Here is a 26161-nt window from a genome sequence, read left to right on the forward strand (position 1 = left end):
GGCCAAATTGAAAGATTCGGTAATTTACCGAATTAGTAATTTAAGGAATCGGTAAATTACCGAATCCTTAAGATACTGATTCAATAATTTACCAAATCCCTAATGTAGGGAGCACTCAAGTGAATGCATTCCTCATATAAGGATTTGTTATTTACCACCAACTACAAGTTGGTGGTAAATATGGGCATGTATGTGTGCCACATGTGCACCCATGCACTATTCAGGGGTGCAACAGAGTGTCAATGTGACACCCTGCCACCCTTGTAAGTCTTCCCCTTATTACCGATACGGTATTTACCAAATCGGTAATTCCTATTCATTCCTATGGGCCTCCAGGCCCATAGGAATGAATAGGAATTACAGATCGGTAAATACCGAATCTGTAAATACCAAATATTACCGATTCGGTAATATTTACCGAATCATTAGCTACATCACATTTGCCGATTCCTAAATACTAAATCGGTAAAATTCTGTATTTAGGAATCAGTAATATGTGATTACCTACATCTGGCCCTATATTAGGTAAATAATTAATTTATATTCAAGTGGTATGTTGTGGTTAAAGATGTGATGTGTTTTAAACTGGACTATTTTTATCATTTTTCACCAAAATATTTACTTTTTTGGTTTGTGCACCTGGAACAAAATACAACTATAATAAAAAGAAGGTAGCCCTGCTGGTTTCTCTAGGGGCAATCCCTTATCTAGACTATAATTCATCCCACAAATATATGTATTTACAGGATTTATTGGAGTGGGGTGACATGTGGTGGGGGCCCCATCAGCATATCTTGCAGGGGGGCCCTCATGTTTTGTTATACCATGACTGTCCCTGTGGTTGAAGAGTAACTGCCCTTAGTCTGACATACGGCAACCAAGAGATAAAAAACAGACTGTACTTTCCATGGTAGTTGTAGGTACAGTTAGCACCAATCAGAGGCGCAACTAGAGCCAAATTTCGGGGGGGCTACTACAAATTTCGGGAGGGGGGTAATTCTTGCAGCAATAGTCAGAGAGGAGATGCAGGGGCTCTAAGAAACGGTAAAAAAAAAGCCTCGTTAACAAGTACATGGTCTATTAAATATCTTTGAAGTACTCTGGTGCGGCTGTGTATGTGCCTGGAAAGATGTCTCAATTAGAAAAAAATGGTTCTGTCGGGTAGAAAGTACGTAAGTTTAAACAGGTCAAAATGTCGTTTGAGAGGGATGGGGCAAACTCTGGAATACGCCAGTTGGGGTACAATCTCAATACTTATTTATATCTGAATTAAGTCATTCATTGTTATTCATCGAAAACAAATGTTCTGTCAAAACGAAATATTTAAAAAGATGCAAAGTGAAAAGAGTGACAATAGTACTCAGTGCTTAAATGGTGTACGAAATATACAGTGAGATCATGGTTATCTATATACAAGTTGGAGGTAGGTCAGACAATACTTTCATTACAGAAGTTCCTATCTTGCGTTGTGCGGACTTCTGGTAGTGCTGGACCTAAAGTTGGCGTCTGCCAGTAAAGGGGCTGTGTGGCGTGTTTCAGCTGTTTTGAACATGTTTTGTGCTCTTTGTATCTAGGCCTTTGTGTCTGTGCAGTGCACATGTGTTTATTGTGGCTTGGTGTTTGCACAATGCCACACTGGGCTGCCAGAACTGCTGGTGCATTCACGTTGTGTTGCCAGTGTGTGTGCAGGCTCCTGTATGCTTTTGTCTTGTCTGTTCCCGTGGCTGGTGCGAGTGTGTGTGCCGGATCTGCTGTGTTTTTGACGGTGTTTTCTTGTGGCTGGTGCGAATGTGTGTGGACGCTCAGGGGTGTTTTTGTTTGGTGTGTTCCTGTGACCTGCGTCTCCATGAATTCCCTGGCTACCACCCTCCAACAGTGCCCCTCATCTCTCCAAAGCCCTTCTCTGACATAAATTTCATGTTTTATAGCGCTACTCATAGTTCAATTACACTTCTGTTGGCGGCATGGAACCAGTTTTTACAGCAGGCACCTTAACCCTCTGTGCTATTTTGTGATGAGACAAAACGGCCACTAGAAAAAAACTCTGATATCTTTCCAGAAGGAACATTAATTACCAGAATTATCTTTACATTTTTATTGCAGCCTGAAAACTGCTGGACACACAAGGAACTCTGCAGAAGGTGCTTTAACACCATGTTATTTTTAAACACAGCACCCCCTCTCACCGGGTTCGCACCGGGTGTGGCTGCATCGGTCGCCCTGGGTGGTATAATTAATCTGGCTGCTCCTTAGCCAGCGCCATCTTGGTAGTTGGCGGGCTCGTTCTGGGCTTGCAGAGTCTTTTCATCTTTGCACAGTGGTGAAAGAGTCGCTGAGTGAGCTGTTGTAATAGGATAGGTAACATAAAAAGCCCTTTTACGTCCAATTTGGGAGTCTGTCACTTAAGCAGGGCCACTGTAATGATGTGACAGGAAAGAGCCAAAATTATGCTGCAGGGTTGAGTATATGTGGAAAGAAAAGGCAAATTATGCAGCATAATGCAGCACATTTTGTAATAGTATTTCTTTATTTCGTCATTTTTTTTAACTTGGTAAGACTGTCTGGACATTGTTTGTACCAGCTTAACCTCCAAACTTAGCAATAAGCCATGGAAAGGTGTGGAGTCGAGATGTGCAAAGGGCCTTCCACTCCACAGCAACACAAACACATTTTAGTAACTTTTGATCCGTTTGAGCTAGAAATGATTTTTTGTTGTTGATAAAATCTGTTGATTATGAGGCAGTTGATGGATTATGTGGCAGTTGCGGCATATCTATAACCCCCCCTAACGCACAATTACATATTTCCAGTGGCCCTGCTTATAAGAGGTTAAAAAAAAAGGACGTAGGAGGCGCTCAGTAGTGACTATGATGCGTTCCTCACAGGGCCGGACTGGAAACCTAAACCAGCTCTGGCCAACAGCTCGGCCGCTACCCCCTGGGGGAGAGAGGGGTGTGCAGCGGGTGTAAGGCTGGTTTCTGCCGATTTTGTTACAGGGGGCCGGTATTGCCGGCCCCACTAACAAAAATGCAATAGGTCTCGCCTTTGATTAAGTTAAAGCCATTGTTTTGCCAATAGGTATTGTATAGCAAAGCAAATTCCCCTCCAAACCCCAAAGAGGTGATGCTTTATTGGGTTATAAATTATAACGTATAATTTTATACAGTTTACGATACTTATGAAAATTTGAATAAACCTTTGCACTTTATTGTAAAGATACCCTCAAAAAACCCTCCTTGAAATGTGCGATTCTCTCACTTTATTTTAAATTAATTACATTTGTTTGTATTTCTTAGTTAAGATCCAAAATGACGAAATATATGTAGGAATGAAATCCCAAGCCCCCCCTGCAATGTTTCAGCTTACCTGTGATGTGTGAAATTTATGAATAAAATGTGTATACATATTACGGCACTCGGAGGACACCGGCTCAATTATTTTATTAATGGGGGGTTAATCATAAAACGTCTGATCGCTGTTCTGCAGTGCCCGTATCACATGTACTTGAACTTGAACACCACGCTCGCGTTTTGAAGCACACTGCAGCCTTGACCAATCATCTGAAGCTCCGCCCATCGAGAGCAGACCACATCTCTGCAGCCACTCACACACCGACAGCCGCACAGAGAGGAAACGACCAAAGTTATGCCGAGGACGATGTCAAGATGAGCATTACCTTTACCTTAATAGCTGCTGACTCAGTAAAGTTAATTATTATCAATGCAAAAAACGCAGCCCAACTGAGGCGCCGGCTGGCATGCCGTAGTAGTCCCGCTGATACGTGCAGCACGTGTATAATAACTTCCCGGCTCCAAACGAGGCAGTAAGAGGCGCCTTTCAGTAGCAAACACGGGCACAATGACAGGAAGAGACCAGAGAAACGCTTTGAAGGCACCACAAAAAGCAGCAGTACATGAGAACCGTGCATAAGCGCGCGGACAGCTGCACAAAAGAATAGCTGTAGTAGTCGTCAGGCTCCTCGCACTGACAGCAGATTGGGGCACAATGAGTGCCACCTACTTGCCCTATGTGGGAGTGTCTAAATCAGGAACACTGGATGGCGGCAACGTTTTCACATAGATATAAATTTGCTACATAATCAAATATCTGTTGCATAATTTGAAGATTTATTTAAAAAAAAACATGTTTCTCGCTTAGACGTTTCAAAAGTTATTAAAAACACAGCAGCAGGTGCTGCGCACAGTGGAGGGCCCTTTGCAATGGTTGAGTGATCGCCTTTCTGCAGCTTATCACTCTATTTGGGTGTTAAACTGGCGCAACTAATGCCCAGGCAGTGCTCACAAGTGTAAAAATAACAAAAGAATTTAGTAATTCTATCACAACATGGGGACCTTACGCCGCACAATTAGCCTTTTCTTGCCACATTGACCAACCCTGCCCCATAATTTAGCCCTCCCCTGCCGCATGATTGCAGAGGCCCTGGTTTAAGTACATTCTTCTGTGCTGCTGTCAGTATGTGTGGCTTCCAGTTCAATCGTCTAGGATCTGCTTTTGTGACCCCTGGGCGCTGCTGTCAGTGTCTGCTACATATAGTACATGCTTCCGTGCTGCTGCTCTCTCATGTCCTGTTGTCCTTGGTAGGAGCAAGACTGAATCATGAATTCATGATTTTTTTTGGAAGCAAGAATGTTTAGTGGATAAAAAACACACATGCAGCCTACTCGAGTAATCTTTGTACACCTGCTGTGCTAATTCAGCCTTTCATTCTACTGAAGTCGATGCAGTGGGTATCATTCATCTGGGTACTAGTGAGTCAGGGTTTTGAACCTGATCTTCATTGCGGGGGTCACACAATTCTTTGTGTGAACTGTGGAGGCGGCGTGAAATGATTCTACGGGCTTTCAACTCTTTTTCTTGCTTTGGTGCAAATTCGCGCCCTGAAAACCCGCCAGTTAACCTCTCAGAATAATCAGGCGTGCGTGCGTGCAGAGGAGCATGTCCCGAACCCAACATTCCTAGCATCCGCGATTACTTAAAAAAAATCCACAAGTCTCACAGTTCATTTTAATTAATTATAAGCACAAAGTTAAGACAAATTCTCTCTATGCCCTAGTGTACTTTTCTTTACACCCCTACGGAGCAATCGGCATGCCACCGGTCCCAGTTTATGCAGTCCCGTATATTTAAAAATATGCATTCTGCAGTGCTTCTCCTATGATAAATCTATCCGCGCGCCACCTCAAGCATTTCACTTGCACCTTTGAATTATTGCACAGCATTATTGCAGCATCTGAAAGACGAAGGCTCCCAAACAGTGTAAAACAATTAGCAATCTTGAAAGAATATAGTCTGCATTAATTTCAATTACTGAGCCCAGGCAGAGCGCAATGTGGAAGGAAACATTAGTTATTAAAACTGCACTTACAAAGGGAAGCTCAAGCTCCATGGCGAGCGCTCTAGGACCTCAGTCTAATCTCCTTCTCTCACTCAGACAACGGGGAAAAGGCAATGATGCCAGCACTTAGCAAGCGTTAGACCTGATGAAAAAACGAGCTTAGTCGAGTGTGAAAATAAATACAAAAGAAACCCAGCCTACTAAATGACGTGGGTAGGTTAAACAGTTAAAGTCTTTACTGTAACAGAAATAAGGAGATAGGAAGAACAATTTGACGTTTACTGTGTTTGCATATTGCCCATTATGCCTAGAAATAGGTTCAATTAAAGGTTTGTTAAAATCTGAGAACCAAAAAAAAACTATAGACTTTAAAAGTCAGAAACATGCAATCACCACTCACCCAATGTGACGTGTAAATTTGAAACCGAATACAAATGTTTTAAACATTATCATGGTGCGATTATAATGCACCAGTTACAAGATCGTGGCCTTTTCATACACATTGTAAACTAATATAGATCCCCAAAAATGTTTGTGCTTGATTCAAACTTTCTGCTCCTTGCACACTTTGCCAAAGTTGTGTGTACCCAAGGATACAGCATGGGCCCCTGCAGTTAAGGAACACTCCAATATTCAAGGTGCTCCCTGTAGCGTCTTCCCCAACCCTGGAGAATGCAAAAATACTATGCCACACATAGGAACTGCGGTTGAACATGTCTTTATTCTACAACATTCATTCATACTCTACCCATTATGTTATAACTCCCAAACCACACCCTAACACCTTCCTCACATATCACATTGTTCCTGTTCAGAGTCTGCCCACAACCACCAGGGTCCTAGTACGCATAGCATTAATAAGCTACACTCCCTCCTTATGCCAAGTCCATTGTATTCCTATGAAGTGGTCCGGCTTAGTGAAAGTAGTGAGGCACTTATATCACAGGTGGCAGCAATCTCACATACTCTGTGGCTTATTATTAATGGTACTCCCAATCACTCTTTATTATATTTATTTTATTATAGCACTGTTGGTCATGGTCCTTTTTGCAGGGTTATCCCCATACTTTTTGCCTTCTTCCTCCTATTTTATCTGATTTGTATTTGTTGGCTTTAGGACTCTGGGCACTTTATCAATGCTAATCAGTCTTAAAGTACTTATGCACTCTGTAAATTGTATTGGAGATTGGTTTATCCATGACTGACATATTTGATTTACTGGTAACACCCTCGTAAAGTGCTCTGTGTAGAGTGCACTCTTTGTGCCCAAGGCCAGTAAAGCAAATGCTACTAATGGGCTTGCAGCACTGATTGTCCAACAACACGTGTAGCCCTGCAACCATGTCTCAGACCTGCCACTGCAGTGTCTGTGAGTGCAGTTTTAAATTGCCAGGTCGACCTGGCAAGGGAACCCACTTGCCAGGCCCAAATCTTCCCTTTCTCTACATTTAAGGAACCCCCGAAGTAGGCCCAAGGTAGCCCTTTGGGCAGGGTGCAGTGTATGTGAAAGATAGGGCATATACTGTTTTGTTTTACATGTCCTGATAATGAAATACTGCTAATATCGTTTTTCATTATTGCAAGGACTATCTCCCCCATAGGTTATCACTGGAGCTGCCTTGTGACCTATTAAAGGTGTAACTTTCAATTTGGAAGAGATGGAGATTTGGAGTTTGGGTCTCTAAACTCACAATACGAAAATACATCTTTTAGTGAAGGTGGCTTTTAAATTGCATGTTTGAAAATACCACTTATAGAGAGTGGGCATTTTCTCGTTTTACCATTCTGTGTCTCTGCCCGCCTGTGGAATCCATGTCTAGTTTAGACTGACAGTTGGGCTGTTTGTACATTCACTCTAGTCAACCACAAACAGGGAGCTGAGGTGTGCCCTACATATCCTGATGGCCCATCACCAGGCTGATGGGTCTCCCTGAGCAAGAGTGATGGGACGAATTGTACTGACACCTGAATAGAGCTATGCCTGTCCTCACACAAAGCTGTCCCCACCCCCTGTAGGTGTATGGTGCCAGGTCAGGGAAAGATATGGTCTTGTCCACTACAAAGACTTTCCTTTGAAGTTTACCAGCCACAAAGGCAGAAACTGGTTTAGGTACTTGAGACGTGACACCATAACTTCAGAATACTTCTGGACTAAAAGGACATTCTGCTTGCCAAGATTCTCCAAGGGATTGTGTGTGCTTTCCTCCTGTTAATAAGTCTCAGGGCCATCAAAGACTTCATCTGCAGCCCGAACTCCTCAGCTGGGAGTTCTAACCTGCCAAGCGGTGCCAATACCGGTTCTGGGTCTTTGGAGGTGACAAAGGACTAAGAAAATCCATCTATCGATATCTAGCGCCTGTTTTTCCTGACGCAGCTCTGCCATGTGGTTGAAAAATCATTGGATTGCCACTGTACACCTGAAGATTTGACGCAGCGCCTGCCGTGCGGTTGAAAGATTGCTGCAGGCCGAGTCCTGAGCATCCTGTCTCTGACGACCGAGGCACCCACTCCGACTCTGACACAGGTCCTGCTGTGAGGCTGAAGAAATCGATGCATCACCTTCTTCATGGCTGGGGAATCAAAGAAGCGCCTGCTTCGCTGACACCGCATCAACACAGCGCGTCTGAATTTTCCATGCATCGCACCTGTGTGGCAAGTTCTTCATCGATGTTGCCTAGCAGTAAGGAACGAGGCAGCATGTCCGGAGATCATTGCATCACCTCCCCTCACAGTAAGGAATCAACGCAGCACCTCCTCCTCTGGCAATAAAGAACTGACACATCACCTCCTCAGCGCTGCAGAATGGAATCAACGCATCACCTCTCTTGGCAGTAGGGAATCAACACATTGCTTGGCTTTTCTGGCACCTCATCTCACCTGCGCCTGTTTTCATCTTTGATTTTGACGCATCCCAAGTGTTTTGTAATAAAAGTGATGCATTCGTAGTTTCCTATGGACTGACCTACTTTGAACCTTTTAAAAGTGATATCTTTACTTGTGTATGTTGGATTTTTGTCATTTTGATCTTGTTTGATTCAGATAAATATCGGTCATTTTTTGAAACTGGCATGGGGTCCTTTTGTAGTTACTGTGTCTGTTGGTACAAATGCTTTACACAACCCTCTGAGAGTGCTCATGCCAAGCTACCAAGGAGGTGAGCATGGGTTTTCTTGGGTGTGTAACTCACATACCCTATGCTATTTCATGAAACTTTAACATTGATTTTCCTCTGCCTGTGTCTGGCTCATTTTCACCTGTTAGTTTGTGGGCTTTGTAGTTTAAAATCTGCTGAATACCTGCCTGTGACTGCCTCAATTTGCCTGTTGCATTGTTGGCTTTGTAGTTCAAAATCTGCTGTTTACACCTGCCCATGACCACTCAATGTTCCCTCCTAGTTTCCCCCTAATCTGTACTCAGACCTGTATGTAAGCAATCCACCCCAGCTCCCTTTTGTCTTAACAAGTGAGTAAAACAAGATAAAAAAAAGAAAAATGACATATTACTCCTCAGAGGCTAAGCAGAGTGTGCTCAGAGACTGCAGTAATCTGCTCTTAGTGTTTCAACTGTGTTTGCAGACTGTATGTAGTACTAATTTTTTTGCTAGGAGAATGAGTTGATTAAGTGTGGGAAAATCATAATTGTTAGAGGTCTAGTTTAGGCCTTACCTGCATGAGTGTGGATTGAGACTGTCCATTTCCAAGGAGATTCTGAATTGAGGAGCAGCTCCTAGTCCCCTACCCCGCAGCCTGAGCTTCCTGATTGGCTCTCTAGCTCCCAAGCAACCGCGAGCGCTCTCTCACACCTGTCCAGGCTCCTTAAAGTTTGTTGGGTGAACCCTAAGGCAGCCACCTCCATCTTTTTAGCTACAGCTTTCCTGGTCCCAACATCCAAGTGAGCCAAGGACCAGGAGGTGGTAAGAAGACAGACTTTGTGCTGTCTATTTCCTGAAACTTTAAAAGTGATTTTCCTGTACTGTGACTGCCTTGATTTCACCTGTCAGTTTGTGGGCATTGTAATTTAAAATCTGCTATTTTACCTATCTGTGACTGTCTCAATTTACCTTTTGCATTGTGGGCTTTTGGAGTTCAAAGTCTGCTGTTTCACCTGCCCATGACTGCCTCAATCTCACTTCTTTGTTTGAGGGCTTTCTAGTACAAAATCTGCTGTTTTTACCTGCCTGTGACCGCTTATTTTTCTCTCCTAGTTTCTCCCCTGATCTGTGCTCGGACTCGTGTTTAAGCAATCCACTTCCAGCTCCGCTTTGTCTTAGTAAATGAGTAAAACAAGGTTTAAAAAAAGAAAACATAAATATTACACCTCAGAGGCTAAGCAGAGTGTGCTCTGAGTCTGCAGTAATATGCTCTTACTGGTAGATGCATCAACGTAGCCTTTTGCTATTCCTAAATAGCGATTTTTAAGGAATCGCTATTTAGGAATAGCAAAAGCCTATGCATGTGGGAATCGCTATTACAATAGCGATTCCTAAACATTCCTTAATTGCTACTCGCAAATTGCTAGTCGCAATTAAGGAATGCTGTCCCATTCATTCCTTTGGGCCTCAGGCCCATAGGAATGAATTGGAGATTGCATTAGCAATTTGCGAGTACCAGTATGTACTCTCAAATTGCTCATGCAATTTCAAGGGTGCAAGGTTGTCAAAATGACACCCTGTTGCACCCCTGAAATTGATCTCTGCACACATGTTGTACACACACATGCCCTAATGGCATGTGTGTGCGCAACATGAAACTTTGAAAAATGCACAAAAGGGCTTTTTTCAAAGTTTTAGCAAATTACATGAAGTTGAACTTCATGGTAATTTGCTACTCCTATTAGCGAAATCACAATTTTTTTTACTTTCATGAGTTACATTTAAGGAATCTCAATTTGGGATTCCTTAAATGCAATCGCAATTTAAGGAATCTCAATTTAGAGATTCCTTAAATTGCGATTTTTGCATTTGGAATGATGCATCCCAAATGCAAAAATACTGGGAGCAAAGGGGCAGATTCTGAGAATCTGCCCGTTTGCGACCGGTATTTACTTTGATGCATATGCCTGTTAGTGTTTATAACTGCATTTGGAAAGTGTATGTAGCACTCAATGTTGGCTAGGAGGGTGAGTATGGGAAAAGCAGTATTGTTAGAGGCCTAGTGTAGGCCCTTACCTACAGAACTCTAGAGTATGGATTGAGCCTGCCTGTCTCTAAAGAGATTCTGAATTGAGGGGCAGCTCCCATCCCCCATGCCCAGCAGCCTGACCTTGAGGTATCACGTCACTTATATAAGCTACTATTGGACGTTACATCTGAGCTCTGATTGTCTGTTGTATCTGGTGTTTCTATTGGGCTTACAGTTAGTGTACTGATTGGCTGATAGGTCTATGGTTCTGATTGGTGCCTGTGTTAGTGATTCTATTGGATGTATGGCGTAGGGTTAGTGTTTTGATTGGCTGATACGTATGGGGTTTTTGATTGTTACCTGGGGCTAGGGTTTCTATTGGACATAGGGCTTAGAGATTCATAACTGACTGGATGCTAGACCTTTGGCTGTGAATGGTTGTAAGGGCCTGGTCTCCTATTTGTCTTAGGGCTTAGGGCCAGTGGTGTGATTGGCCGGGGTTGGGGCTAGGGTTCCCATTAGCAGAAGGGGTCACCTGACCACTCGGGCTATTTAGGGTCAGGGTTCAGGATATCTTAGCCTGGGTGTCAGGCTAAGGGCGGAGAGAACAAGGGCAGCTATCTGTTTGGGCCTGTTCTGGACTGCTCGGACCTAGGGCCAGAGATGCTGCCCATTTTCACCTTCACCAGGACCCACCCTACCTCATCCACACCCACAACCAGATGAACACATTCACAGCAAATGTATACAACTCATTCACAACAAAGAAACCCTAAACACACTTCAATGACTTAGCACCCCTCTCAAAACCCCACAACCCACACATTTACTGCCTTCTACTTCAACAACCACACATTTGCACCTTTACTCACATGCAAAACACCACTCTATCCTATACCACTAACCAATCCACTAATCACTAACACAACCCAAATCCAGACCATACGTAACTATATCCCATCCAGATGCACACTCCCTTCTCTAATTACTCATTACTTTCTGTCACCAACAATCCTATACTCAACCTTCATTCTTTTCATCTACCAACACCCTCCTCCTCTTTGTACTAAAAAAACGCAATCACACAGCCCTTACACCCCACTCCACCACACTTATTTCCTCGTTTAGCAATCAAACATAACATAAACACTCTTAACTCTTGTTCATCCCCTCCACACACCAAATACACTCTTTTCCAAAACACATCACCATCCACTTTACCATGCAGCTTCTACTCACCAACATTAGTTTATATACAAATACTTCTCAGAAAGCAAACACATCATCACTGCCTCTTACTAGTCCTCAAAAACAAAACAAAACATAACACACACACCAGCACAGCAAAATCACACACACCACACCTCATAGCACTTTCCGTCACAAACTAGAAACACACACCCACTCCCACCTTCCTGACTATACAAATAATACACACCCTAAACCAACTCCACTGCCAAGCTTTCTCTCTTCCCCCACAACTAACACATGTACGGCAACACAATAACTATCTTTTAACCGCCTCTTATCCATTGGACAATTGAGAACCTTGCGATATGATTCACACGCTGCACCTAAACAGCCTACTAATAAATGCTCGATCACTCTTAAAAATCCAGAATCACATCTACGACCTTCTCACTGACACAGAACATGACTTACTCTTCATAACTAAATCATGGTTTGGAGATGACATGGCTCCAGTGTTGCACGAAGCTGTTCCTATAGGCTATCAAACTATCACACAAAATTGTCTTGGCAAAAGAGGATATGGCCTAGCTGTTATATTCAAACAAACATTAAATAGCACTAAAGCTGACAATATATCCATACAAGGTTGTGAGGCCCTCTTCACCAGATGTAACTCCACACCATCTGCCGCATATAACTTCCTGTTACTTTAAAGACCTCCACCTAGCAATGCAACATTCCCAGACACACTTCTAGACACAGTTTCAAACCTTATAACACTACACACTAACCTATGCATTCTTGGTGACCTAAACATTTAGTTTGACAAACCCAATATGCTCTAGCCAAAAACAATCATCACTGGCCTAGACGCACTGACCCTACATCAGATCATCCACAAGCCCACACAAATCACAGGACACATCCTAAATGTCATTTTTGCAAATACAGAACTAGGGGGCAGATTTACCAGCCCCCTGCACCACCAGTACATCACTTTTTGTGACGTGCTGGAGGCGCATTTCACTTCTCCATATTTACAAGGAGAGGAAAAGCCATGCAGGGTGGCTTTTCCTCTCCTTCCTCTCCTTGTAAATATAGCCCCTTCACCCGCAGCACTTTGCGTGGAAGGGGCGTTCCATGAGTTGTGTACCACCGACACCCATGGAACCAGATACATTTCCAGATTTACAAGGAATCGTAAATCTGGAAATGTGTGTCAATGCTACGCCTCCCAAGGTGAGGCGTAGCGAGGCACAACGAGGAGAAATGTTTTGATTTCTCCTTGTTTTTTCCTCTTTCAATGGGTGCTGCATTCTACAGCATGAATTGAACAATAAAAATGCCCATAGTGATTGTTTTAGTGTAGGAATGTGCCCCTTCATGCATAAAACAATCTCCCCATGACGCAGGTATTCTTGCACCATAATGCAAGGGTGTCTGCGCTTGTGCATGGCTGCAGTTTGTGTGCCAGCGCAGGGGAGAGCACAGGAATGCAGCATATTATTGTAAATATGTTGCATTCCTGTGCTTTGGAAGTGCTGCAGTATAGCACAGCCAAAGGGCTTGCTGTGCCACGCTGCAGCACTTCCTTGTAGAACTGCCCCTAGGTATTTTTCAAACAATTACAATTACTCCAGTCACATGATCAGACTACCATTTGATTGCTTTCCAACATAAAACAACACAAAGCAACACACCTAAAACCGCCTTACATGCATCCACCTATCAACCGTGGACAAACTCAATTTGAACACTAAAGAAACACAACTTAAATCCAGTACAGATGTAGACACAATAAATTCAGATCACAAACTATATGAGTGGCTACAGGAAACTTTTGATACCCTATTACCACTAAGAACAATGCAGCAGAACAAAAGAAAGCAGGCACCCTGAAGAAATACAGAGCTAAAAGAGATAAAACAGCAAATTAGAAAGCTTCATCGTACCCGGCTCAAAACAAACACCAATCAAGAAAAAGAATTCTATAAAATTCTCACATAAGGAGATCATCCCATTACGGAAGATTTCACAGACAAACTAGCTAATCATTAAACGACGAAGCAGACATGTTGGACTCCTATTTAAAACAAAGGAAAAAAGGAAAAAAAAGCACCAGCACTACCCCCTTTCACAAAAAAAAAATCCTAGAGGAGGCTAACCCAGCCCACCTCTGCATTCCTTCCCAAAAAATCACACAATGGATTTATAGACGTGGTCAAAGCAAGCATGCCTGCTGACAGACCTTCTGGCCGTTATCACCACAAACCTTTTTTTTTGTGGAATTATTTTTATTGACCACATTGCTTCACATTGCATCATGTACCATTACCAAAGAAACTCCCTAGCACACGTCAAAATCAAGTTCTTTTCAGTTTTTTTAAAAATTATGCATTCAACATTCTTGCATTCAGAAATGAATTTCGTTCGTATAATCCGATTGTTTCTTGTGAAGTTTTATTCTTGGACTCTCACGTGTTTCGTCGTATTGGGAATGTAACCCACGACTTTTTCAAGACTCTTTGTGGTAAAGCGGTCGTATATATTTTGCGGTGATACTTCCAACCCGCAGTGGGTTTCTGTAGGGGACAATCTCGGCGTCTCAGTAAAATTCAGTGAAAGAAGTCAAGGAGTGTAGCTTCCAGTTCCTGGAAGCTTACGGAAGGACCGGGGACACATTATCACATCATTGGAATGGCCAAAGCCCTACATACGAATAAACAGAGTTAGGAAGCTACACTCCTTGACTTCTATTGCAATGAATGCAATTTTGGCATTTTAACATTCCTTTCCAATTCACAAATTCTTTTTTGGATGTGTTTAATTGTTCTTTCAAATTTTTCGATCTTTGGAATGCAAATGTAACTTTTTTGCATTCCAAAGATCGAAAAAAGAAAAAAGAATTTGTGAACTGGAAAGGAATGTTAAAATGCCAAAATTGCATTCATTGCAATAATGTGATAACAGGGAAAATTTTCACACATTCCAATAAAGGCAATCCCATTGAACTACATCATACCAGCACTTGTGATACCACTAACTGTATCTACGCAATCAAATGCCCCTGTGGTAAAGTATACGTGGGTCAAACCGAACGTAAAATCAGTTCACATCACCGAACAAAAGAGTAATATTCGACTCGCGAACATGAAATCCACTATAGCAAGCCATTGGAAAGAAGCTGGGCATCAGATAGCACAATTAAGATTCATGGTTCTGGAGACTATCCCACAACGCCAAGACATGGACCCTTTGAAACAAAGACTAAGGGCTGAGTTCTATTGGATTAAAACATTAAATTCTGCTCATCCGAATGATCGAATAGAACACTCATGTTTCCTATGACTCATCATCTAAGTATCTCACATTGACTTTTGAACTTTACTGGTCCCCCTAAGAAATTCATTGATCTGGTTGTTATGTGTTGTTTGTTACGAAACGCTTCGAATATTGTTTTGACTCATGATGCTCGTCGATATTCAGGAAGTTTTATGTTCCACATTTCACACGTTACTTTTCAATGTTTTGCATGTAACTTCATCATTCACGGCCGAACACACTGGCACTTCCTTATTTTGAAGCGTTCACACTCATATCACGAGGTGGGAGCGATAGAGAACGTCTTTCTTCTTATTGGTTAGTCATAGCCGATCACATGACCCCCGGTCCACATAATAAATTCTAGTTTGTTAGACTTTCTAACTCCACAGAGCTTGTTGAGACGCGGTCCTTTCCGGTCCTTTCGCAAGTGCTTTCCATATTTATTTTTGAACTGTGCTTTCCGTTTTCCACTCTGTTTTGTGAAACTCGTAATGCATCTGATATATCACTCTCTTACTTCTCGATCTTTTAACTACTTAAATCACTATTTGATTTCTTACTGTTTCACGTTATGGCATCTTATTCATGCACCAGATTTGCGATCTTTATATTACACTGCGGTTGGGTTTCCAAAGGAACACGTTTATTTTGAGCATCACATACGTGTGTTAAATATTGTGAACACATTGATGGAGTAACTGATTTGGTCCTGTTTTCCCCTTGTTTCAGACCCCTGACGAAGGGACTTGGTTTTCAGACCCGAAATGCATTGGGTGGATTTAAAATGATGTTAAGCTTGAACATTGCGTCATAAGATGGACATTATGTATGCAAGAAGCCATTGTTTAACACTTTGATTTCGCTAATCAGTTGAAAAATTCACAAAGTGTGAATTAAATAAATCGAACTTTGAGAAGAAACCACGTTGTTTCATCGTTTACTGAGCGCACAGTCTGCGGGCAGGTCATCCAACCCACAACAATTTTCTTTGTACTTTTAAGGCACGGTCAGACTACGTGGGACGACCGTAGCGCCATTTTGATTAAACTACTAACATAGAATAACAACTTCAAATAAATTGAGTGCACAGGGATAATAATCTTTCTTATAACTATGCAGATGACACATAAATACTCCTTAAACTGGAAAGCCCCAAAAGACATTGGAAACTCACAAATTGTCAGCTGTCTCAGAGCCGTAGATCAGTGGATGACATGGAGCCATCTCAAATTGAATGCTTCCAAAATGGACATTCTCACTACTCTCTCCAATGTACTAGCATATTTCTCACCCTATACCTCTCTCAATATATCCTCTACCTCCACTTTCGGACTCATCCCAAACCCCATTCTACTACTATGATCCACAAAATAACCCTTTCTAGACTCGTTCTTCCTCTACCCCACCTTGCTTCATCTCATACCTCTTTTACTATGCAGATGTACCAAACAAGCTTTTCTAAACTCTTCCCTCTAACTCTTCGCTCCTCCACCCCCTTTACTCATCCCAAAACTCCTCCTACTGCTGTGAGCACTAAAACAAATCTCTTTCTAGACCCTTCTCCCTTCCCTTTTCTATCACTTCACTATCCTTTTCAATCCCACTAACAGACTAACATGTCCACCACTCAAATTAATGTAATGTTTCCCTATACTAATTACCCACTAATCCTGTTTGAGTTCAGGAGTAGCATTCTACTCACCGAAAAGTGCTGCGACACCTTATCAGCGGTAGCAAGAGCTATATAAATGCAAACCATTCTCTCCTCTATCACTCCACTATGCTTTTTCAATCCAAATAACAAACTCCCATGTCCACCAGTCAAATAAATGTCATATCTCCATATACTTATTCACCACTAATCCTCTTTGGGTTCCAGAGTAGAGTGCTACTTTGTAAAAAAGCGCTTCAACACCTCATCAGGGGTAATAAGAGTTAAATAAATACAATTATAATTACAACTAGAGACCCCCCATTTCTAGCATTGGTGGTCAGCGGTGAGGATAGGACATGTGTTTGTACTTTACATACAGTGATTGGTGTACACTACTACCAGATCGCTGACCACTATGCAACCACATACTGTTTTTCTCTTTATGTTTTTGCAACTCTTGAGTTTGATCCACAATCATGTCTCTGTCTGGTGAGCCATCAGCAGTTCTGATAGAGTCAGTGTTTGAGTGGGAGCCAGTGAAGCTGGTGGGCACACAGAAGATGGGAGTGATATTGTGGAGGAGGAGGAGTAAAATCTGATTCTCATAAAGCTAAAAGGAGCCAGCATCGCCTCTGGGGCACGGGGCCAGCCAGAACGGTGGAAGAGCTCCCTTCAGAGGTGGCAGCAGTTTTTCTTCTTCAGGCCTGTCCCCAGAGGGGCTGAAGCTTAAGCGGAAAGCCAGGAGCTCGAGTTGCAGCTTGAAGAACACAGATTGAAGCAGAAAAGAGAGAGAATTTTCAAAATGAAAAGAAAGAAATTGGAGATAGAGAAGTAAAACAAAAAGTTTTTTGCTCATGAACTGAGCTTTGGAGAACTGGAGCTGAAAGCCAAGAGGGCTGAGTCCAATTCAGATGGTGGCAGCGAAAATGTACTGTTCAGTACTGCAGAGAAGGTTCACATACCCATAGACCTGGTGCTTGACTTCAAGGAGGAAGATGACATTCACCAGGAGGTTTACGTTTATGAGTTAGCTCCAGAGGTGCGCAGGGTCCCTGAGTTGGATTGGGGGAACTAGCACAGGTATTCATATTCCTAGTGATGGGAAGGACACTCTACTGACTCTATAAGAGAGTGACAGGGAGAGGGGTACCCCCATGATAGAAACCCTGGTAAGGACATATGGAGACACCCCAGAAAAGTGTGGGTTGAGTTGCAGGGACAGTCAGATACCAGTCTTGTGGGGGTCATGTGGGGTGCTTTTTTAAGGCACTGGATGGTTGTGTGAAGGGTAGTTTAGTTAACACATGTGTGGTGCTGTATAATTTGAGTGCTGGAGAGAATATGCTCAGTTACACTTTTCCAGGGATATGCCAACACCCGGTGTAGTGTGAGTTCTCTGACCACAGGGTGCTTGTACTGGAGGCAGACCTTTTGGTGGATGCCAGAGGGTCTGAAGAGGCTTTTGGGAGTGATCTTGGAGGAAGTTGCTCAGGAGTTCCCCAACAAAGGGAGGTGTGGGAAGTTCACAGTAGCCCAGATAGGCACCAGTGTAGTGGGATAGGTAGAGGGTCTCATGTCCCTTCTCAGGGTAGGAGGAGAGGTGGAGGTGGGCAGAAGCCCAGGTTGCCCGAAATCCAGTCCCAGGGCCTGAATGGTTCCCATAGGGAGCACCAAGAGGGAGGCCTAACCTGTGCAGGAAGGCCATCCACTGAGGGGGAACCCCCAGTGTCAGGAGAACTTGGGGCACAGCTGTCACAAGTGTCCCACCAGTTCCGCTGTCTGGCATCCCCATTCCAGAGAGGAGGGTGCAGAAGTCCCAATGGAGGGGTGAGAGGGGGAGTCAGTCCCCAGTGAGAGAACCAGTGTGCCAGGAGTTGCCAGCTCTGAGGTCAGAGCACACCAGGACTGGCCCTGGTGACACCAAGTCTGGCTTAGGAGGGCTCCATTCACTGGTAGATAGACAGGGGGCAGGAGACCTGTGTCAAGCAGACGTCTGCACAACACTTACAATAGTGTTTCCCTTGGGTGGGGTGGGTGTGCTCCCTGGAAGTCTTGGCTTGCCAGGCACCTGCCCAGCCTAGGGATACATACCCTGGGTTGGGGAAAAGTTGTAGGATAGCAACTCTGAACTGGTGGGAGAATTGTGCAGCACAGATGATACCAGCGCCCTGACAATTCTGGAGTCTGGAGGTGCCTTCTCCACAGTAGAAGGTACAGGACCCAGAGGGGAGGACAGGGTTTTAGACAGCCCATCCCAGTCTCCTGGTCAGCCTCAGGGTACAGACCCTGGGCTGGAGGACCAGTCTCAGGATACCACCCATGAACTGGTGGGAGAGAGTGTGGTCAAAGAATGGCAGTCACATGGGGCTACACCCCCACTCTGAGAAACCACAGAGGTTAGAAATCCCTGGACAGCATTAGGCCTGGCTCTTGTCACTATTAATTGTGGGTTGCTGTACAGGTGAACATAATTGCCCTTAGTTCTGAGGACAGGAATCACACCCCAGGAGTGGAATGGTCCACACCACTGCGTTGGCCATGTTGGTACTGTCTGCGTACTGGGATACATCTGTAAGTAGAGTACGGTTAGGTGCTGCTCAGATGGGATCCACAGGTGAGGAGAAGGATTCTCCATGGGTTAGCGTAGTTGGCCTGAGAGTATGGACAGAGGGATCCAACTGGGTTCAAAGAGGCTAGAACTGGAATGCGCCCCTGCTGTTGTGGATCAGGGTCCATGTTCTATAGCCTCCAGCAGGGAAGTTAATCAAGGTATTGAGTAGTCTACAATGGCTTTAGGCTGGAAGGGGGTTCTGTTGGACCGGGGCCTTTTTGCGGGGTTTTCCCCAAGCATTTTACCTTCTTCCTCCTATTTTTTCTGACCTGTTTTTGTTGGCTATAGTATCTGGGCAGTTAGCCACTGCTAATCAGTGCTAAAGTGCATATGCTCTCTGTGTAAATTGAATTGGTGATTGGGTTATTCATGATTAACATGTTTGATTTAAAGGTAAGACCCTAGTAAAGTGCACAGTGTCACTATCTGTAACTTTTGTATTCTCTCTATGGCAATGTGCTAAAAGTATTTAGTTGTGCAAAGTAAATCACGAAAGGTGAAGCATATTTTTATTAGAAGGACTTTGTTCCATTGGTAAACAATTTACAGTGTAACTAGTACTCGGTCTCCGTGACACAAAATCCATCAGAAATTACTATAAAAATTACTTTAATCCACTACAATATGGATGACGGCTTCCTACAATTCAGAAGTGGCCTGGAGAGGAACATTTTCCATTCTACACCCATTCTTGACTACTTTACAGACTTCAGTTACATTCAATGTTAAGCTTTCTGTTCAACTCTCGCACACTTGCCCTTATTTGCCTGTCAGTCTGGCCCATTGAGTATACCTCTGAAGTTAAAGGCATTTTTTTGTCAATGGAGACATTCTCTAGACTTTACCTTACAGTAATTGTCCTGCTGGATGTATGACGTTACAACGCATGCTTTCACCACGCATGCCTTTACAACGCGGGTTTTACAACGCATGCCTTTACAACGCATATTGCTTTGGGGCGCTGGATAGTGAATAGTTTAATTTACTATTCCAACTCCAGTCCCTGTGGATAGTAGGGAAGGTGTTGGATAGTACATTAAACCTATTCCCTATCCTAGAGCGCCCCCCAGCGCAATGCGTTGTAATGGTTTGCGTTGTAAAAGTTGCGTCGTAATGGTAGTGCGTTGTAAAAGTTTTGTTGTAAAGGTTGTTTACCGTCCTGCTAATTTTCAATCTGTACCGGCTCGACAACCCTAGATGACAGTTGGAAAGGCAATGGCATGCCACTGGAATATAATCAGGCTGGTGTGAAAAGAGAAATTAGAGTGACCAGCCGAGTGAAGCAAAGCCACCAGAAAGGGGGTGGAGGTTCAGCTGTCCTCCTCTACCGAGGCAGTGCCATCAGATTACGACCATGGTTATTCCCCTACTGTGCAGGGACAGGTAGATAGTGTTGCGGTTAGTGTGATGTGCTCAGATCGATGGAGCAGCAGAGCAAGGCCCCTTGTGACATCACATTTGTATTAATAGGTAGAATAGATATCCAGAAGCTTCTAAATCAATAAGAGCCAGGAGTGAGAGTTGATCAGAGGGAGTAATGGTGCGATTTACTGCTAATGAGATCGCATCTTAACCATTGATAGAAGACAGCAACTGCTTCCTCAAGTGTTCATTTTGAGACAATTTTTAAAAAATGACTGTTATAGGTAACCAGATTTCTAGACCTTTGACTCAGAGTGAGGAATTTCACATGTTCATCTTGTTTTGATAATTTTCCTAATGCCCCCCTGAAGTGTTTCAAGAAGAAGGGGACATTATTTAGTCGTGGGCTATTGTTATTGATTAATGGGGTTGCTCAAGCCCATTCTGACCTAGTTAAGATAGAACAAAGTAACTTTGAATTGATATGTCTGGGATAACTGGGGTTGGGCACAAAAAGGCTTGAAATAATCAGGGGGGGTCACATATAAATCTTTTAGTGGTTGCCTTTATCATATTGGAGCAATAGGAGGTAAAACAATAGCTTGGGATTCCCCCAAAATTGTAATCTCAGTGAAGGAGAGGAGGTACCAGAAATCGCTCCTCCAGAACTCCCAGCTGTGGGGGGATGGAGATGTGGCATAAAGCCCCTGTATCTGATTGACCCTCTCTTCTCCTTTTCCTCCGTTTCAGCATCATCATGTTATATGTTATTTCTGGCCTGGGATACGGCTGTTAAAGAGTTAACATCAGAATCCATGGTAGAGGATATCTGGAGTCTGATGTTAACCATGGTCTTTCCCCTCCATGTCAACTACAAGCCACACCAACCCCCTGATTCTGATAGACTGCATGGGGAACTAAGGGAAGGGATGAGACTAAGACACATCCCACTGCCAATGTCTGGGAGATGTTATCTCTTCAGGAGGCGATGGTGGAATGGATGCTTCAGTGAACCCCTGGTATTAGCAGTTTGGCTGATAAACACCTGAGACATATAAGATAAGGCATAGTCAGATCAAGCATGTAAATGAGGGCATTAAGGCAAGGTGAAAGAATACCACAATTGATGGCATAGTACTGTAACTAGCCCCCGGACAATCAGGATATTGCCTGAAAGCCAAACGTCAGAGACCATTCCTGTTGTTGGTCATCAAAAAGTTGGCTGTAGTTTGGGGACCTCGGAAGGAGGCTAGGAAAGCAGGACATTAGTGACATATGGTTCAGTGTCTGTGGAAGAGAAACCAAAGGAGAAGAAGCGTGGAAAAGTTAAAATAAAAAAGAAGTGCATGAAACATTAATAGTGCAGACTAATTGTATCAGAGCAGAGAACAAACCAACTGCGGCAGCCAGTTCTTAGTTTTTGCCTTTGTTCAGGAATTCACATCCCCGTCAGCACCACAACCATCACCTCCTCACATGCATCCATCCACCGCAACCTACCCGGATTCCTGAAAACACACAAAATTACCATCTTACCTCTCCTCAAATAAATATCATCTGATCCCTACACCATGGTCAACTATGTGCCCATATTCTTCCTTCCCTGTCTAGCCAAAGTCCTGTAGAAACTCATCAATACTCACATGGTCATCACAAAGTACCTCCTGAACCCTTTATATTCAGATTTCAGACCTAACTAAGGCACCCAGACAGCCTCATCGCAGCCCCCGATGACGCTCGCCTCACTACGCACAAATGAAACACAGCAGTTCTCATTCTTTGAGACACCTCAGCAGCTTTTGACACAGTTTTTCACCCCATCCTCATCCACTGTTTCCATGAGGCAGAAATCTGTGGCCTGACTCTATGATGGCCATGCTCATTGCTCTTCAGAGACACCATGTCAGTCATCTTATCCCCATACCTGACCAACACCATCAAGCTCATCTGCGGAATACCGCTGGTGTCTTCCTTGAACCCCACCTGTTCAGCATCTACATGCCCGCTCTCCAGCATGATCTACTCCCGCAGTTTTAGCATCATCTCCAACATAGACAACACCCAGCTGACCCTCTCCCTCTGAAAAGACACATCCACCACCCAAGCCACCTTCAATAGGTGCATGTCCTCAGCAGCAGACTGGATAAGCAGGAACTGCCTCAAACTCAACAGCAACAAAACCAAAGCATTTCTTTTCAGCATTGACACCTCATGCTGGTCCCCAGCCTTATGGCCCAGCAAGTTAGGACGGGACCCTACTTCTCCTTCAATGCTGTCAGGGACTTGGGCATCGTGATTGACAACCAATTATCTATGAACCAAGTCAATGTGATTCCATCAAACTGGTTCCTCACCATCAAACTGTTCAGTAAAATCTTCAAATGGCTCCAACTAGACACATGCAAGTCAGCGACGCAAACGCAAATTGCCAGCAGCCTCAACTATGACAATGTCCTTCTACATGGAATTTTGCAAAGCTTTGAATTGAAAAGAAGCCTTCAAGAATAGAGCTGGACAAGCCACTGAAAGCTCGAGCCAGGCTCAAGCCTGAAGCCTGGTTCCTTTTGGAACCTTAAACCCCTAATGAGCGAAGCTTTCAACTTGTTTCTGCCAGACCCCTTTGCCTTACCCATGGTGTGGCATTATAACCAGAGCTGCCACCTTTGAACTGGGGAACCAAGTTCAAGTCTCTGAGTATGCGTAGTATCCTGTGATCCTGGAAAATCACGTAATCTCCCCAGTGCCTAAAACAATGAATGTGACCTTGTGTAATGTAACTGGTGCTCGTGAAAAAAACTGTTTCTCAACAAAAACAAGGTGTATAAACTACCCTAAAAGTGAATGGTCAATTAAATTATATAAAAGGAAAAGGGGGAAAATAAATTATTTCCTAAAAGAACCCTCACTCACCCTAGAGGTGACATGCTTCATCATTGAGTTTGTTCACAGGGGGGCTGACTATCCCCACCTGTGTGCTACCACGCCTGCAAGTGCAGCGGAGCAGGTATGTGAGAAAGTGGTGATCAGTGCAAAAAGTGTGTGATTAAAAGATCACAACCGTGCCTTAACAGACTTTATTAGAGGCCAGTTGTTCACATTAAAATTGGTGTGGTCACTGGATATTTTAATTTTTGTCCAGGGATACCAAAAGGTGACTGGTCAACATGTTTCTGCTGTAAAAGCTAAAGTCAGCTCAGCTTTCTTCAGGACCAAATTTAAAACAAACATAAAAAACCTATCCTACGGGGGTCCAAGCACGCTAAGGCCTGCCCACACCGTTAGGAAAGGAAAAGTGAGGTTAAATAACAATTTGTACTCTCCTCAGGATAACTCACGGTTTACCCATCCAACTCCTGTTATTCATCAGGCGTTGTATCTGTAAGTAAATTGACATTTCAAATCTTATTACATACATCCTTCTAAATTGTTTGATCATTACTCAACATGTATGAACATACTCACTCTTATTCATATGTTGACCATTAGTTATCCCCTTAGTTAATCGCCCGGGAAACTGTGTTGGTAGTGTATACCTTGTTACACAACACCACCAAAAGGTTTAGGTCTATCCTCCTTACATTTATTAATGGGGGATATATTCTATTATGCCAAACAAACGTTTTTTCTTTTTGAAAAAAACTTTATAAGTACTTCATATCCATAGTAAGTGTAAAGATCAGACAAGGGGGTTTATTTTGAAAAATTATCAGTAGTCACTATCTGGTGCAAAAAAGATTTCAGCATTAACCAGGAGATGTAGTAAACTTACAGTGTTAGTGTATATGAACCGCTACATGGGCTCAAAAGGATAGGCAGATCTTCACTCGCTGTCAGTATCTGTTAAACCCAAAGGAGAACTATTTAGTTTGGCGTAGATTAGTTTCTTTGTGCAAAGAGCCAAACGTGTACAGATATACAACTTTATCACTCCCTCGAGTGACCCATTCAATATTAGAGTTTACTCACTTCAAACAGCGAGACTCGCCGCCTCTCAACCTACTCGGTTTCTCCTAATGGCCCGGAACGCGATGTTTTCGGCGTTTCCCATCCATTTGTTATGATTCCGTGTGGCGCGCGTCTGACGTCACGCGTAGCGGAACGTCAACACCCCACCTGACCGGTAGTGATTGCCAGGGATGATGTTTGACGATATGTTTTTTAAGAAAATCGATTATAAACATTTGTTAGTTATTTATTTCTTTTCTTTTGGATTACTTTCAATGGCGATTCGATGTATTTCACCGTTAACCCGATGATTACAGCGCGAGATTGGCATAGATCGAAATTAACTACCCAATCACGCCTGATTAGACATCTAGACCGCTAACCTTCATGCAGTTGGAGACTGGAACACAAGGCTTAATTTGTACCTTGGGCTAGGATTTGATAATAATGCTATATATACAATGGGCATGGAGTTTCCATGTATCACAACAATGAATATTTCCCTTAGGGTAATACGTATGCATTAATCAGTGTTTCAGAAGTACTTGGCAACACTGGATACTTCTCTTTGGGTGAAAGCCAGAGGGGTACCTATCAAGTCTGTTACTACATTATTTTAGATGTTCCGATGTGAACACTGTGACTGAATCACCGTAATATGTTACCCCATGGAATCTCATCGTTCAATCCCACGCGGTGGGTGGACAATCGGTGTATCCACCTTTGCTCCAGTTCGAATAGCCTTTGTTCATTGGCCCCTATCAGATGTTCTATGATGGTCCAATGAAAACTATCCTGTGAATGTTTATGCTCTAGGAAGTGTGATGTCAATTTGGTGTTGGTTTTTCCACATCGTATGCTGCTTCTATGCTCACACATACGCAGTTTCACCATCCTCTTCGTCATTCCCACATACTTCAGGTCACATGGGCAAGTTATTAAATACACCACATTAGCAGTATTACAGTTTGTGTGGGTTCTTTGTTCCCAAACTTTGTTGGGTTCGAGACTCAGAGTCTTGGAAGGGCTTGTAAGTGGGCAGACACTGCAATTACCACAAGGGTAATGGCCGGTCACAGGTGGTAACCCCCACATATTCAGAACACTTTGATTGGGCTCCTGTCTTTTCTTGGGCTGAGTATGAACTAGGGAGTCCTTTAAGCTCCTTGTCCTTTTATAGGAGAACAAAGGTTTCTCCCAAATACATGAATTCGATGTCAATATCCTCCAGTGTTTTGAAATACTGCGTGCTACCATATTCGAAGCTGTATTATATGTTGTCACACAGGTGAGTGGTACATCCTCATTTTCTGTCCGGGATTTATCCTCCAAAAGAGCATCAGGATTTTGATTTCGAGCCCTCTTGTTGCTATTTATCAAGAGCTGCGTGGGGTAACCTCTCATTTGCATTTTGCTTGTTAGCTCCTTAGCCTGAATTTTGTAGTCTTGTATGTCCGAGCAGTTTCTCCGAATTCGAAGAAACTGCCCGAAAGGCAGATTCTCCCTGAGTGGGCGTGGGTGGAAGCTGGTATAGTGTAACAAATTGTTCTTGCTGGTAGGTTTGTGGTGTGTTCTAGTTCTTAATTCATTTCCCACCT

General features: G+C 43.3%; 1 protein-coding gene across 1 annotated transcript in view; it reads right to left on the minus strand.

Annotated features, from left to right (window-relative positions):
• CYB5R2 (cytochrome b5 reductase 2) overlaps positions 1 to 5494 on the minus strand; it is a 137753-nt gene extending 132259 nt beyond the window's left edge. Inside the window, exon 1 of the mRNA XM_086955908.1 lies at positions 5387 to 5494. Within this exon, the coding sequence (XP_086812034.1) occupies positions 5387 to 5407 (21 nt within the window). The 5' untranslated portion in view covers positions 5408 to 5494. The remainder of the gene's footprint in view (positions 1 to 5386) is intronic.
• Positions 5495 to 26161: the final 20667 nt, after the last annotated feature.

This window comes from Lissotriton vulgaris, chromosome 2_1 (genome assembly GCF_964263255.1).
Source record: "Lissotriton vulgaris chromosome 2_1, aLisVul1.2, whole genome shotgun sequence".
Taxonomy (NCBI): domain Eukaryota; kingdom Metazoa; phylum Chordata; class Amphibia; order Caudata; family Salamandridae; genus Lissotriton; species Lissotriton vulgaris.